Genomic DNA, 13,524 nt, shown 5'->3' on the forward strand with positions numbered 1-13,524 from the left:
AGAAAATATGCTCGTTGGAAAATTTCCAATGTATTTCTCTTATATTTAAACTATTGTTTAGCTGAAATTGTGCTAGACCCACCTGATATTCTTATTATTTTTTTATTATTAATGACCTTATAACTTACGGATTGAGTACATAACGAATTAGTTAGACAATCGGATGAAGTTAATATTCGAACAAACGGCCAGCAGAAGGTTATCAAAGTGGGTTTAGATGGTGATAAACATTTCTTTTATTATAAAAGTTTGCTAAGTTTAATTTTGATTAATCAATTGGAGAGGATTAACAGAAACTTGACATATGACAAGACAGCGTATTTAATATTGATAATAACATGTGAAAGCGAAGAAGGTATACACATTTTTACAAAAATTGTTGTTTTTTTTATTGAAAATACCTATACAAAACAAACTACATTCACTTGCAAACATAATGCTACTGTGTAGCTTACAGAAAATAAATCTTCACACATTGCATTGAATAAATTTGACAAAAATACAAAATGTATGTATCATATGAATATAAATTACAAATATTCATATATGTTTGTGTATATGGTTCTTGTCGAAACAAAACACAAGACCAACATAACAAATTAGACGTTGAATTTAACGCTAGAAAGTGGTTGCATTTAGAAAGTGTGCATGATCCTAAGCATAAACTGTTTAACTATATTTATTTTAATAAATTACAGTAACAACAAAACATGCTTACATATGTAACCGATGAACTAAAGTGTTCAGTTATTCAAAAACAGTTATACATTGAGAGTATACTTGTAATACAAAATAAATATTGAAGCCTAATGATCATTATCAATAATGTTTAAAGCAGCATTTTAAAGGTAGCATGTCTCCAGAATCATGTTAATTTACAATATGTAAGATTTTTTATATTCCATTCAAGAACGCTTGGGAATGACCGCTGAAATTGGTTAATATGAAAACGACACTTTCGGTAACTTCTATTTCCATTTGAATTTACAAAGTTATGTCTCTATTCAAAGAGTCTAGAGGTGTCGCAAGTTTCTAGGAATTCAGACATCTTGTCGGAATATCTGAAATTCACCAATTAGAAAATACTTTATGTAAGTTATGAAGAATTTCGATTACTTTTTCATTATTTCAAAATTTACTTCCAATTAACGTCATTGAAATATCCTATGTTAATGTACATTTATATGTATTTCATATAATATTTGCCATAATCAATAAAATAATGTTTAATTAGACAATTTAGAAAAAAAGAAAACACATAAAGTCGTATTTAGTGTGAATTTTTTTTTCAAACATGGTAAATATAGTGTCCATTGAATTATCGTTGAAGATTGCTTCTGTAATTTTGTTATACAAGCCAAAGATTGTTTTCGTAACTGTTGAAAATACTTACATCTGGCAATTCCATGTAAACAAGTTATAATTTTTTCCCTCATTGCGCCAGGCAGTTTCAAACTCAGAGATATCATCAGCACACCAGGTAAATTGCCTTCTTTCTAGTCTTTTGAATCGGTAGCAACAAGAAAGGGCTGAATCATTGCAATCGATTTGTCTCTGTAGTAAAAGTACATGCGAGATTAAAATTTTGATATTTCAATGAGATGTTTGAATTTGTGCATATTCCATTGGCGTGCCAAATGCAAAAAATGTTCAGATGGAAAATTTATGCTGGTGGTGGTTTTGTGAGTTTCACTCCGGATCAAGGCAGTAAGTTACATTGAATTTACCAGAGCACGGTTCAGCCACCGCATCGTTCCTGGTCAGGCTTTCAAGCATTTAATTAGTATGATTTCCACCACTTTCCCAAGAACTGAAACTTCTGTACATGTCATAGCAGAGGTACAGTGCGAATGACAGTAGAAAAGATTTCATGATCAATTACAACGAAAGAGGTCTGCATCGTCCGGGAATTGAACCCTGTCGCCCGATTCACAGTCCAACGTTCTACCTTTTGAGCTAACCCGACGGCTAAAATAATCTAAGTTTGATCTAGCTGAATTTTAAATAGTCATATATAATTAATATTATATTCTGAAAAAAAAACAGTACTAAACGATGCCCAAAAGAGAATTTCCATATTATTAAACCAAAGGGCTTGGTTCACCAACCCTATAGAAAATGACTTCAAGAAATCAATGTGTTTGATTTTATGTAGAACCATGCTAGACCTATACAAGTATGTAGCCAGTGATATTTCTTGATGGACATTTCACACCAAAGATATCATTCTTGGACACCCTGGTTTACTTTGCATATTTTATCCAAACAAAGTATGAGCCATTGCAATTAATCACATGGCATTCTAATCATAATGTAAACAAGTACCTGCATTGTCTTTTTTCTAGAGATACTAGTAACTTGATTTCTATTTATTTTATTTTAATATACAAATGTTCCTTCTCAATTAGTATATTAAAATTGTGAGATAATTATTCAAATCCGTTGCAGATCTACATTTTACAATTTGTACCTATCTCTGAAGTGTGGAAATCATCCTATGTTTTAAATCTAAAATCGACATTTAGGTCAACTTATTTTCGAAAATATATATACATTATAATATTCTGAAGTAATATTATGATCAAGATCATAAACTAAATGTACAAGTAGACACTTAACTGAGCTGGCTTCAAAATGATGTTGTTCCCTGCGGGCCGGAGCCCGCAGGGTATTGGTACGCGTTTAATTTTTGAGGCATGGAGGAGCACGTGACCTGTTTTCGGTACATGGAGGAGCATGTGATTTGTAAACCGTACATGATTGGTTAATTGACCTATTCAAAAACCTAGCTAAATACCGTTTCCCGGTACGTTACGGATTTACCTCTAGGGAATTATTGTATATACTACACACACCGGTCTCTCAAATGACCGGTGTACACAATGCTAGGGAATTAGTCCGAATTACACCTAATTAAGAACATAACACTACTACGTGATATTTCTAATATCTATTATTATTTTACCGTTTAAGGTGGAAAAACTTGCATGATGTGTTTGAAAATTATCAATGTTTCTTTAATATCTATCTGAAATTTTACAAACAATAAATTATTTATAGTGAAAATCCACAGAGTTGTGGCATCTGCCATAATAGATAGAGATATTTTCTGCGAAAACTTGTGTGTTTACTTTATTTTATTTTATCATATTATTTTTTTGCACGGAATTATTCATACAATGGTATTGTTTTATTTTCGACCCAGACCAAAGACCTTCTTCTATTGATCGATTATTGTCAACTATATTCCTGATACAAACGTTATTTTTTTTATTTTTTTTCCCCCAAACAGTGTTGAAAATAGTTAAATGAAATATCTTTCAATCATTATAAATGTTCCCCGCAGGAAACCATTTTACTTGTTTTTAGCTTACACGTGAAGTTATGATGTGTATATTGTACAATTATTTAACATAACTTACTAAAAGTCGCCACAGGTGGGTGGTCGGTTCGAAACCTTGTGAAGTATTTTTTTCTTTCTTTCTTTTTTTCCTTCCAGATATGGTCAAATATTTCTTAGGTAAAGTTTGCAACAATAAAGCCATGATTGTTCAAAGTATGTTTGGTAGAAATTCATACATGGTAATTCATTTTTTGAAGTGTCTGGTGATCAAGATATTTTAGTTCTGGAGGGTACATTTATCGATGTAATATTATCATACTTGCTTACTTCAACTTCAAAAGTTCTTCTTTAGTTTGAGCGAGGAAAATATATTTGTGAAATCTATGGCTACTGTGTGAACAACTGGCTACATTAATTGTTTATTTTGCTGCCAACAGGAACAACGTTTCTTTTATCCTTACAAAAACCGTATCATGCTAAACAAATAAGAAAACCTGGAAGACATTTATCTTCATTTTGCTGGAGGAATTTGGTATCAAGGTAGATATGCCAGTCTGTAATATAAATCCGTGGTTCACATAAAATGGCTAAAAATAAACAATTTCAACGATTTTGTTTAGGAAGTAAATAAAAAAAGTGGTTGATGAAGAAATCCTTTGCTTTCCGAAACACAACTATGTGAACTAACATTGAAGACTGTGGAAATACTAAATACATCTTTGTTAAAAATATATTCAAGTATACTGACTATTGAGGATTGTATAAATTTTATGGTATAGAATATAGAATTAGAGTTATACAGTGTAAATATTGGATAGAGATCAAAAAAATATATATTGAACATTGCAACATTTAACATGCCATACTTGACTGTGTATACCCAGATAAAGTCTAAGTCAATTTATAGTTTAATACTTCAAAATGCAAATGTAATTATACAGCATTTTCAATTCTACTCTATCGTGTAATTCAAAGTTACCATGGTAATAGAAAATTGTAACCATGGCAACGACTATCTGATGTTTTTGCAAATATTAATGATGTTTTACCATGTTGAACATAGTGCTCATATAGTGCTCAAATGTTTGAGCTAATTTTGAGACAGTGTCAGAGTGAACCAAGCCCTATAATGCGACCAAATATACTTATTTTTAAAAATGGAGCATAGTTCAACAAACTAACAGGATAATTCCAGATTCCCCAGTCGTAGCATGTAGATCCTATCTTTATAAACGTATGTCTAATTCCATACGGAGCGTATCTTTTTCTGATGCTTGAACACGAAGAAGAGACTGCCCTATGCAATGGGCAAGAATAAACATAATAATGTCCGGCCTCCACGAAACCTGAAATAATTTGCACAAATTAAATAATTGATTTAAATAATTCTTTCTAATGTTTTATCCCTAGTGTGTCAGAGTATTCAATGACTACTGATTAAACTAAATATGATATAGATATGATATTATTTGAAAACAGTTATAGTCTGTCTCACCAAATGTAAACATTTCATTCTTTACACAATATAATTTTTAAACACATCTGCATTTATGTCATGTTAACCCTGGATTCATTATCTCTGGGCATGTTTTTCATTCTTTCATTCAGTCAATGATTTGATTTACAAGTTAAAATTATATTTTCCCCTCTTACTCACGTTGAATCCCTACATTCATTTCAAAATGGCAGCGCCTATATTGATGCATTAGGGCTCATCTCACAAGAAGTCTCAGTAATAATAAATTTTGATTTTTTTTTTAAATTTCTAATTCACTTACTGATTAATATGTCAATGTTTGCAGAAAGATAAGAAACGAGCATAGAATAGATGTCAAATTAGATGGAAATGTTAGCTTCAACTTAAACATTCCTCCGTGCATATAAAGAAAACGGAATTAAATAACATTATACATCATATACTTGCGCAATATACAGTTATGAATTGTCAATAGAATGGAAAAAAAATTAAAAGCGATCGACGGGGGCACATTCTTTAAAAAGCAATAACCCGTTATTCGCCAATGTTTAATGTACGTAATCCTTAAGTCGTGGTGCACTTTAACTGGTGTCCATAAAAATATCAAGATTGTTTGAAAATATTTAAAATGCTCAGCTGATTCTTATTTTTTAACGAAATGTATTTTAAACGCTCGGCTGATTCTTATTTTTTAACGAAATGTGCGTGCACTTAGAAACAAATACTTTTTTACTATGATAGATGAAAGCGATAAACTGCTTAACAATTTTTTCGGCTTTGTTGCGCCTTTACCAACTTTGTCCATTTTAACTAGCTCCCGCGTAAATGACAGGACACAGACACAAGCGTGAAAAATGTAAATAAATACATTCATGTATTTCTTTAATGGGTAACAAGTTTAAATTGACTAATGGACGCCAATACGCTTTAAATTCTTAAATATTGACATACCTTTTCGTCTTACTTTTGAACAATAATTCTATGGGCCAATTATTTCTAGCAATGGTTTTATAAAAATTTGAATTGACAGAATAAGTTTTGAATAAGAAGGAAAACATAGATTCTTTAAAGTGTCACATAATTATTTTATTATGAAAGGAAGATCGGGCAGTATTAACACTCTCTGAGTGACGAGTTGGTTTAACCTTCCTAAAATTTTAAAATATTCAAAATATCAAAACCTCTTTGTTTAATATGTGAATAAATGGATCAAATATATTATCAGTGAACTGTTATAACTTCATGTGACTATGGGTATGTTGTAAAAAGAAGTGGGAGTAGGATGAAAAAGATTGTCGGGGCAACTAAAACAGCATTTTTAAACCTTTGATAAATACGGACATGCATTGACAGTTCGACAAAAACACACAAATAAACAGACACAAAATTATTAAAGAGGTTAAAAACAAAAACATCGTAATGGTCATATTCTATACTTTTATTTTTTAAATGAAATAAGAATGAACTTTTTAATCTGTGTTCATCCATTTTCTTTCAGATGTTAAATGAGATACATATCATGAAACATTATCGTTTCAAAATCGATGAGAAGAAATTATCATATACAAATAACTAACATTGTAACCTGAAAAAGCACACTCTTCCTTGAGATAAAAAATATAAAAACAAGATGCAATGTAAGAAAGCGGTATGACTTAATCATTTTAAAGATCCAAAGAACGTATTTATTTACAAGCATTTACAATCAACAAGTTAATTTTAAAAAGCAGTATATTTTGGTTGTGACTATCTTTTTAAATTAGCGTTCATCCATTTCCTATTTGCAGTATTATTTAAGGAGTCAAAAGTTGGACATCTAATGGTTGAACAGAAGAATATAATGCAAAATTGAGCCGGTTTGTTAAGCAGCAGTTATCAAACAAAACTGTTCAATCTTGCCCGAACACATTTGGTACAGACTGCTTTTAAAATACTTAAGATATATTTACTAAGATATAAAATGAATTATAAAACTTATTGTTATGTGAATTGAACATATGTTATTTGAACTGCAAAAGTTTGGTTAGTTCAAATTTTAAAATACATGTAATCGTATAACTATTTTCACGCTTAAAAATATTTATTTGATATATCCTAATTGTAAGAACATTATCATGTAAAGTCATATGATTCAGGGGACGCGAAGCAACCGATCGAGCCTTGTGGCGGCATGACCGAGTGGTTAGCGCTTAGGACTAGTAATCGAATGATCGCTAGCCGCATGGGTCAAACCCTGACAGGGGCAAGTCGTTTTTTCCTTGAGCAAGAACGTTTACACTCTTTGCTCAGTACTTGTTCGTTCCAGGAATGATTCGAAACTGTGTTTATAAGCTAAAAGCTTCCTCCACAATCGAACTGAAATAAATTCTGTAGAAACGATCGAGCCTTATTACTTAATGGTCAAATTTTTACCCCATTGTGCTTTACACGGATGCTTATCAGAAAAACGGTCGCACTTTAAGGTCATTCTATTAAATCATTAAACATGAATTTATGTGATATTTATAAAAAAAATTGTTTTGATGGTTTCATTTTTCTTTTTTTATGTTATACGGCGCACTAACACAATTTAGCTCAAATGTCGCCGAGATAGAAAAGATGATTTTGGCTAACCTCGGGATTTATGTAACACCAGGAGTTAAACCGCCTCACCTGCTGGAGTTAAGAGATACATAGACTCCAATAATTCGAACCCATTTAGTCGCCTCTTACTATCACACATTGTCAAACGGTTTCTGCAGTTCTGATGACTCAACCCGTAAATGAAACCCCTCAGTAAAAAGTGGATTTTCAAGTAATATCTTGTAGTTAATGACAATGGTTAATTACAATTAAGGAATAAAAAACAGGCGAAATGTATTTTAATAGAAAAAAAGAATCCCTTAAGAACGTCAAAACTACAGAATCGAAAATGTTGCAGGTTCGGTTTGATTGAGTCTGTTCCTGAAGAGTGCTGGAAAGTGAAGTTACCGTCCGCGCCCCCCCTAGCACCGGCTAAATTTTAGCATGGTTATATTTGAAAAACATTCGCAGATGAGCTCATAAAGCGGTTATCATGGAAAATCGAAAGAGACAAATTATGACCATTCAACAGAGGGCTCATATTAACATCGGTGTTAATACGGATTGAAACGAGTTCTATGAATATATTTGACATACACAGGACAATAAAGTAAGTTTCGGTACTATTATGATTGAAAATATGCTATGTCTGACAACCAGTTTTGATTTAAATATGCCCACTGCTGTACAGCTATAAACAAATACGACTAAGTGTCAACAGTATGGCATTTTGTACTTTCGGTTTATAAGTATATAAATAATCTACTGTTTACTTTTATATATAGTAATCTATTTATTTTGTTGATAAACTCCAAACATCAATTCAATATTTGTTAACATGTTTAGTTTCTTAGCATAGGTTAGACCGCAAAACCATATCTGTTCTGTGGATTCTTACTATTGTGTTCGAGGACTGACTGAATGGCCGAAGAGTTGCGATTAAAGACGACCCATTCCCAATATGTTTTTTTGCCTTCATATTTCTAGGTTTTATTAAAGGGACATTATACTATTTTCTTATTGTCAAGCTGAGATTAAGTATTTGTTTATTTCAAAAGATTGATTATTGTAATGAGGATTGAACAATAATTGATACTTACAAATGTTTAGGATAAATTAAAACAACTGCTAATATGATAAAAGACCGTCCCTATCATTTTATAACGATGTTTCCAAAAAGTATATATAGCCATTTATGTGGGTCACGGGTAATTGATTACGCAGTTGACATTTGTTATAATGATATTGAAAGCGATTTTGAAAAAAAAATGTAAAGTTCTTTTGATAATAACTGATTACTATGATTTTTCTCTTGGAAGTGTATTACGGAGATACCATTTCTACACAATTTATACCTTAAAAATGTTTTACAATATTTTTTAATCATCTTTTATACCTAAAATGTTCACTCTTTAGTCTTTTTTTTCTTGAAATTAAGGATTTGTCTGTCAATAGATCCCACTGTATTTTGGATCTACATTGTAATCAAAGTAAATACAAATTAAATACAAGAAATAACAAAAACATTTTTCCTTAAATGGTTATAGCGTTATTTGTACATGAATAGTCAAATCACGGAAAGTAGTCGCGGTGCTGTCCACCGGTCGGCCTATTGAATTTCTCACTCCCAGTGCCGGCCATTAGTAAATACGACAGTCAGCAACGGCGCGATATAGGTTACGGGCAAAGTTTTAGCAACTTTCTTTCGGTTAAAGAAACGCATCGATACATGAAAGACATTTTTAGGTGGAGTCAGTTCTTAATGAATGAAAGATTTAACAACAGCATGTACCAGCCAAGGGGCTCATTTAGAAGATCTTAAGCCCAGTCACTTGAGAACTTGTCCAATCTCGAATGTTGCGATAATTTGCAACAAGGTAACCAGGACGTGATGCAGAGCTACAATTTCCGTAAGAATGGAGGGAATGCGTTTTCGATCTGCATAGCATGACTTCGGTATGCATAGCCCGATATTCGAAATGCTGAGCTCGTCATTCGATATGCATAAATCGACAATCGGAATATAAAGCTTAAACACACATTTGGGCATTCGAAATGCCATGCTCGACAATCGGTATGCCTAGGCCACTGGTACAAATAGCTCGAAATTTTTTTTGCCTGGGTCGACTTCCTCTGCAGGGTTTCAAAATTTTACCATTTTATAATAAATGTTAAATACCGCTTAAGCTGGTGTTAGGGACGTGGACGCAGAAGCTTGCACTTTCCAAACCAAGCCTGCAACATTTTCAATGATGCCGTTTTGGGCATTCTTTAGCGATTCTTTATCACTAATGTGTATAATACATAACTCGACATTTGGAATGTCAAGCTTGACATGGGGTTTTCTAGACCCGAATATTGATGTTTAAGATCGAACTTCTACAGACGTGGAGCGCAGTTTAAATATTGCAATTTGTATATAACAGCTTGTTTTAAACACGGACACATAGGTAAAAAGAACTTGTGGTCAACTTCTTACTTAGTACTTTCTTTAACCCCAAATTCAGTACAGTTAATAATTCTAAAAATATGCTTATCATACAAACATTTGAAAATTTAGTTGAACTACTTTTAAAAAAAAAAGAAATCATAGATGATAAGATCCATGTCAGTAAGTAATAATACAAAGCTGCAAAGTAGCTTGTTAAAGAATTAGATAGGTGACGCGGTTGTCCAAACAATTTTGTTGCAAGAACTTTCACAGCGATTAATATAAAAGTTACAATTAAATTTTTGCTTATCAGAACATTTTGTTACTCAGTTTAACTAAGTTTTTCATCGGTGCATCGTTATTAAATTTGTTACATGTTGTAGATCCAGCCATTTAAAAAACACATAAACGAACCGATATCCTTTTGCCTATTTAAGATTCATGGCACGTGCATTTTTCTCGTTAATCACCGAATTAAGAGTACTTCGGCAATGACTAAGAAATATTAACAACAATGACTTGCAATACAGATATCAAATTTTTTGAGAGATTTCTAATTAAAACATCGTTCAATAAAGCATTTAAAATTGCATTTCAAAATGTGTTCTTCTTTTAATTTTATTTAAAAATACACACGTATTTGACTGATGATCAAGGTCTTTCTGCTTATCAGAATTAAAAAGGTGAGGAAAAAAATCACGTGGAAGCTAGAAAAAGATAACAAAAGTTCAAACATGATTATAGGATAAAGAAAATCTGCACTGAATAAGCGGAAGTAGTGAAAACAAATTGTTAAGGTCTTGTTTCATATTGGACATGTATTAATAGAAGCATTTTGTGTTTAACAAAGACGCAAAACTGATATAGAAATTATGAAAAACAATTAAACTAGGTTTATAACGGCTGAATTGCTTTTAAAATCAATTTATCATGACGATGTCAGATCAGTAAGCTTACTCTGTAATAGAAATCTTACAAAAATTAAAATTGCATTCCTTTATAAAACGAAATGAAAATGAACTTACCTTTTTCTCTGGCCGGGAAAACAAGTAGAATCAATGAAACCCCTAAAATTCAAAACATACGTGATGTATATATTCAGTAAAAGCCTGGTTTGTTTTTTGTATTTTTGCAATAAAAAGTGGTAAACAAAGATATAAACAGCGGTTTTTATTTACTTGATGAATTCTAATATTCATCATTTCCCTCATGCGATTTTAAGGTGACAGCCATTATCGTGAAAAATATTTTTCAGCAGTCAAGAAAAAAGACAGCTTTAATTATCTATTATCAAAATAGTGATCAACATGTATCATTTACGAAAAAGGAATTATAAATATTATCTATTATTTCTTGTTATGTCATAATCATCAAAATGTACTCACAAAGAAACCTAGTTTGCATGTTCCCTTTTTATAATTCGCAAATCTACAAATGCTGATCAAACGAGTACTGTCCTGGGAAAACATGTGAAACTCTATATGACTTATAGAACATTGTGTTGAATAAGTTTGTGCAAAAAAATAATGATTTAAAAATATCTTGGATTTAAATTCTAATATCGTGTTGATCAATTGTAAGTGGGCTCATTTCAAACTTCTGTGATGTATTAATCTATTAAAATAGAAAATATGAACTTACAAATGAAATATTATTTTATATTTTATGTTTTGATTAAAATATATTTATCTTAAGTTGTGACAAATAAATGGACGTACAATTGCGCACAAAAACGTAAATAGGTTAACGTAAAAAATAAGTTAACAATTCTTGATAGTAATATAAAAATGTACTTACAGGTTCGTAGCCAAGTCACTTTTAAGTTTATGAAGGCTGATTTTCCGTATATATAGATAAAAATATGGAAGGCCAAAATAGTTTAGTAGTTTGTTGTTTGTGCTTTTTTTATCTAAAAGGCTAATATAATTTCAAGAGAAATGTTAGAATGAATACATTTACACAAAGGAAAACTTATAGAAATTTGATAAAAGAAATGTAAAAGATAAAACAAAAAGAGAAATTGTTTTCAAGTCCCTTAAGCTCGATTTCCTTTTATTTTTAATAATGTTTAAATTCAAATGCAAACATTGATTTTAAAATGTATAACTTATGGTGTTCTATTCAATATTTCTAAATCGTATTCGTTGCTTAATATTTACAGGAAACGTATTACGTTCACATTAATGTGCCATATTTCTTTTTCAAATGGCACGTGCAATTATTTTTTATATATGACCATAGCTGTCTATACAAGTACAGCTTCAACTAAGAGAAAGTTTCATGTTCATTTCATAAAAAAACACAGACAGGATACCGTTTGGCTGGCTTTTCTAGCAATATAGGCATATTCTTTAATGGCAAAACCTCTGCAATAACCTATTTAATTGAAACGTTTAGCGGACTTCGCCTTTTCTTTAATTGTTCTGTAAAACTTTCCATCATCATTAAATAGAAACAGCACATTTTATTGATGATTAATCAGGATAAATAAAACTGAATGCGTTGTCTCCAGTAAATATTATCATTCTCACTATATTTTCAATGCTAATTTCCCAAATTCATGTCAACCTTCACTAGAGGACGTAAGGTATGTTGTACTTTGTCATTATTCCTCATGTAAGGGGAACGGTGGTCTAGCGGTTAAGGTATCTGCCTCTCAACCCAGAGATCATTAGTTGGAGCTCTACTCGAGTCACGACCATGTGTCTTCATATGACACCAGTACTGGTTGGTTCCAGGAAGCGGACTCGAAAGTTATTAATATAAGTTGCAAGAACTTGTTTCGTAATCGAGCTTAAATAAATATGTTTAAACCAAATCCCTCATGTAGAGACTCAATCAAACCGGGTCTGCTATGTTCATGTTATTTTGTTGAGACTAATACTACGAGGGATTACACTTTTTAGGTGTTTTTAACTAAACATATAGTTTGACTTTTATATCATCTGCAGTGTGTATTATGAATTATACATAAGTAATGCAGTTCCCTTCGTTGCATTTTTTTATAAAAGTCTTAAAGGGGCGATTCCTCGGAAGCAATGAAAACAACAAATTGCATAACAATTTCAAACTCGGTCTATTTAAAAGAGGTATTCAATTTTCAAAATTTAATGCGTTGAATCGATCATCACGAAGGACAAGAAACACATAATAACAGTGAAGTGAAGTATGGGACAAATTTTTACTCGCTTTTTTCCTCGTCACGGAAAATCACATCTTTGTCTTAATCATAATAACATCAGCTTGGCAAATATTTTATCAGTATTTTCTCATGATTTGCTGAAGAAAACGTGATTAAATTATTGTTCCTGTTAAAAACAGATATGTAAATCCAATTGAAAACTTCCTGATGTAAGACATGACAAACTGTTCTGCGCAGTAAAAACGCAACATGGAGGAAATACAAAATGAGTACTGACGGTAGTGTTGATATATTTATTAATTTGTTTATCCAACCTTACAATCTTTATTCGATCATTTTAACAAATGAACTGAGCTTTAGATATTCTGTGCAATTACTTTTCCTTTACTTGTTGCAGAATAAGCAAGTTTACATATTATATGAAAATGAAAGATAGGAAAAAATCAATCTCAAATTGATTTTGTCTCGATTCAAAATTGCATCACTGAATAGAAAAAGAAAACAATTTACCATGAAAATATGTTAGCGATCTGGCCATTTGTCATTTGCTGGAACAATTTAAAATAGTG

At 31.5% G+C, this 13,524-nt stretch overlaps 1 protein-coding gene across 1 annotated transcript; it reads right to left on the minus strand.

Annotated features, from left to right (window-relative positions):
* Positions 1-305: 305 nt before the first annotated feature.
* LOC132729380 (uncharacterized) lies at positions 306-11,665 on the minus strand. Its single transcript, XM_060715145.1, has 6 exons — positions 11,611-11,665; positions 11,199-11,270; positions 10,839-10,880; positions 4,526-4,689; positions 1,394-1,554; positions 306-1,061 (listed from the first exon to the last, which is right to left on the minus strand). The coding sequence occupies exons 2-6, from the start codon at positions 11,215-11,217 to the stop codon at positions 1,001-1,003; spliced, it is 447 nt and encodes a 148-aa protein (XP_060571128.1). The 5' UTR covers positions 11,218-11,270; positions 11,611-11,665; the 3' UTR covers positions 306-1,000.
* Between the last annotated feature and the right edge of the window lie 1,859 nt (positions 11,666-13,524).

The sequence above is a fragment of the Ruditapes philippinarum genome, unplaced genomic scaffold (genome assembly GCF_026571515.1).
Source record: "Ruditapes philippinarum isolate M1 unplaced genomic scaffold, ASM2657151v2 ctg18653_1_1_1_1, whole genome shotgun sequence".
Classification (NCBI taxonomy): domain Eukaryota; kingdom Metazoa; phylum Mollusca; class Bivalvia; order Venerida; family Veneridae; genus Ruditapes; species Ruditapes philippinarum.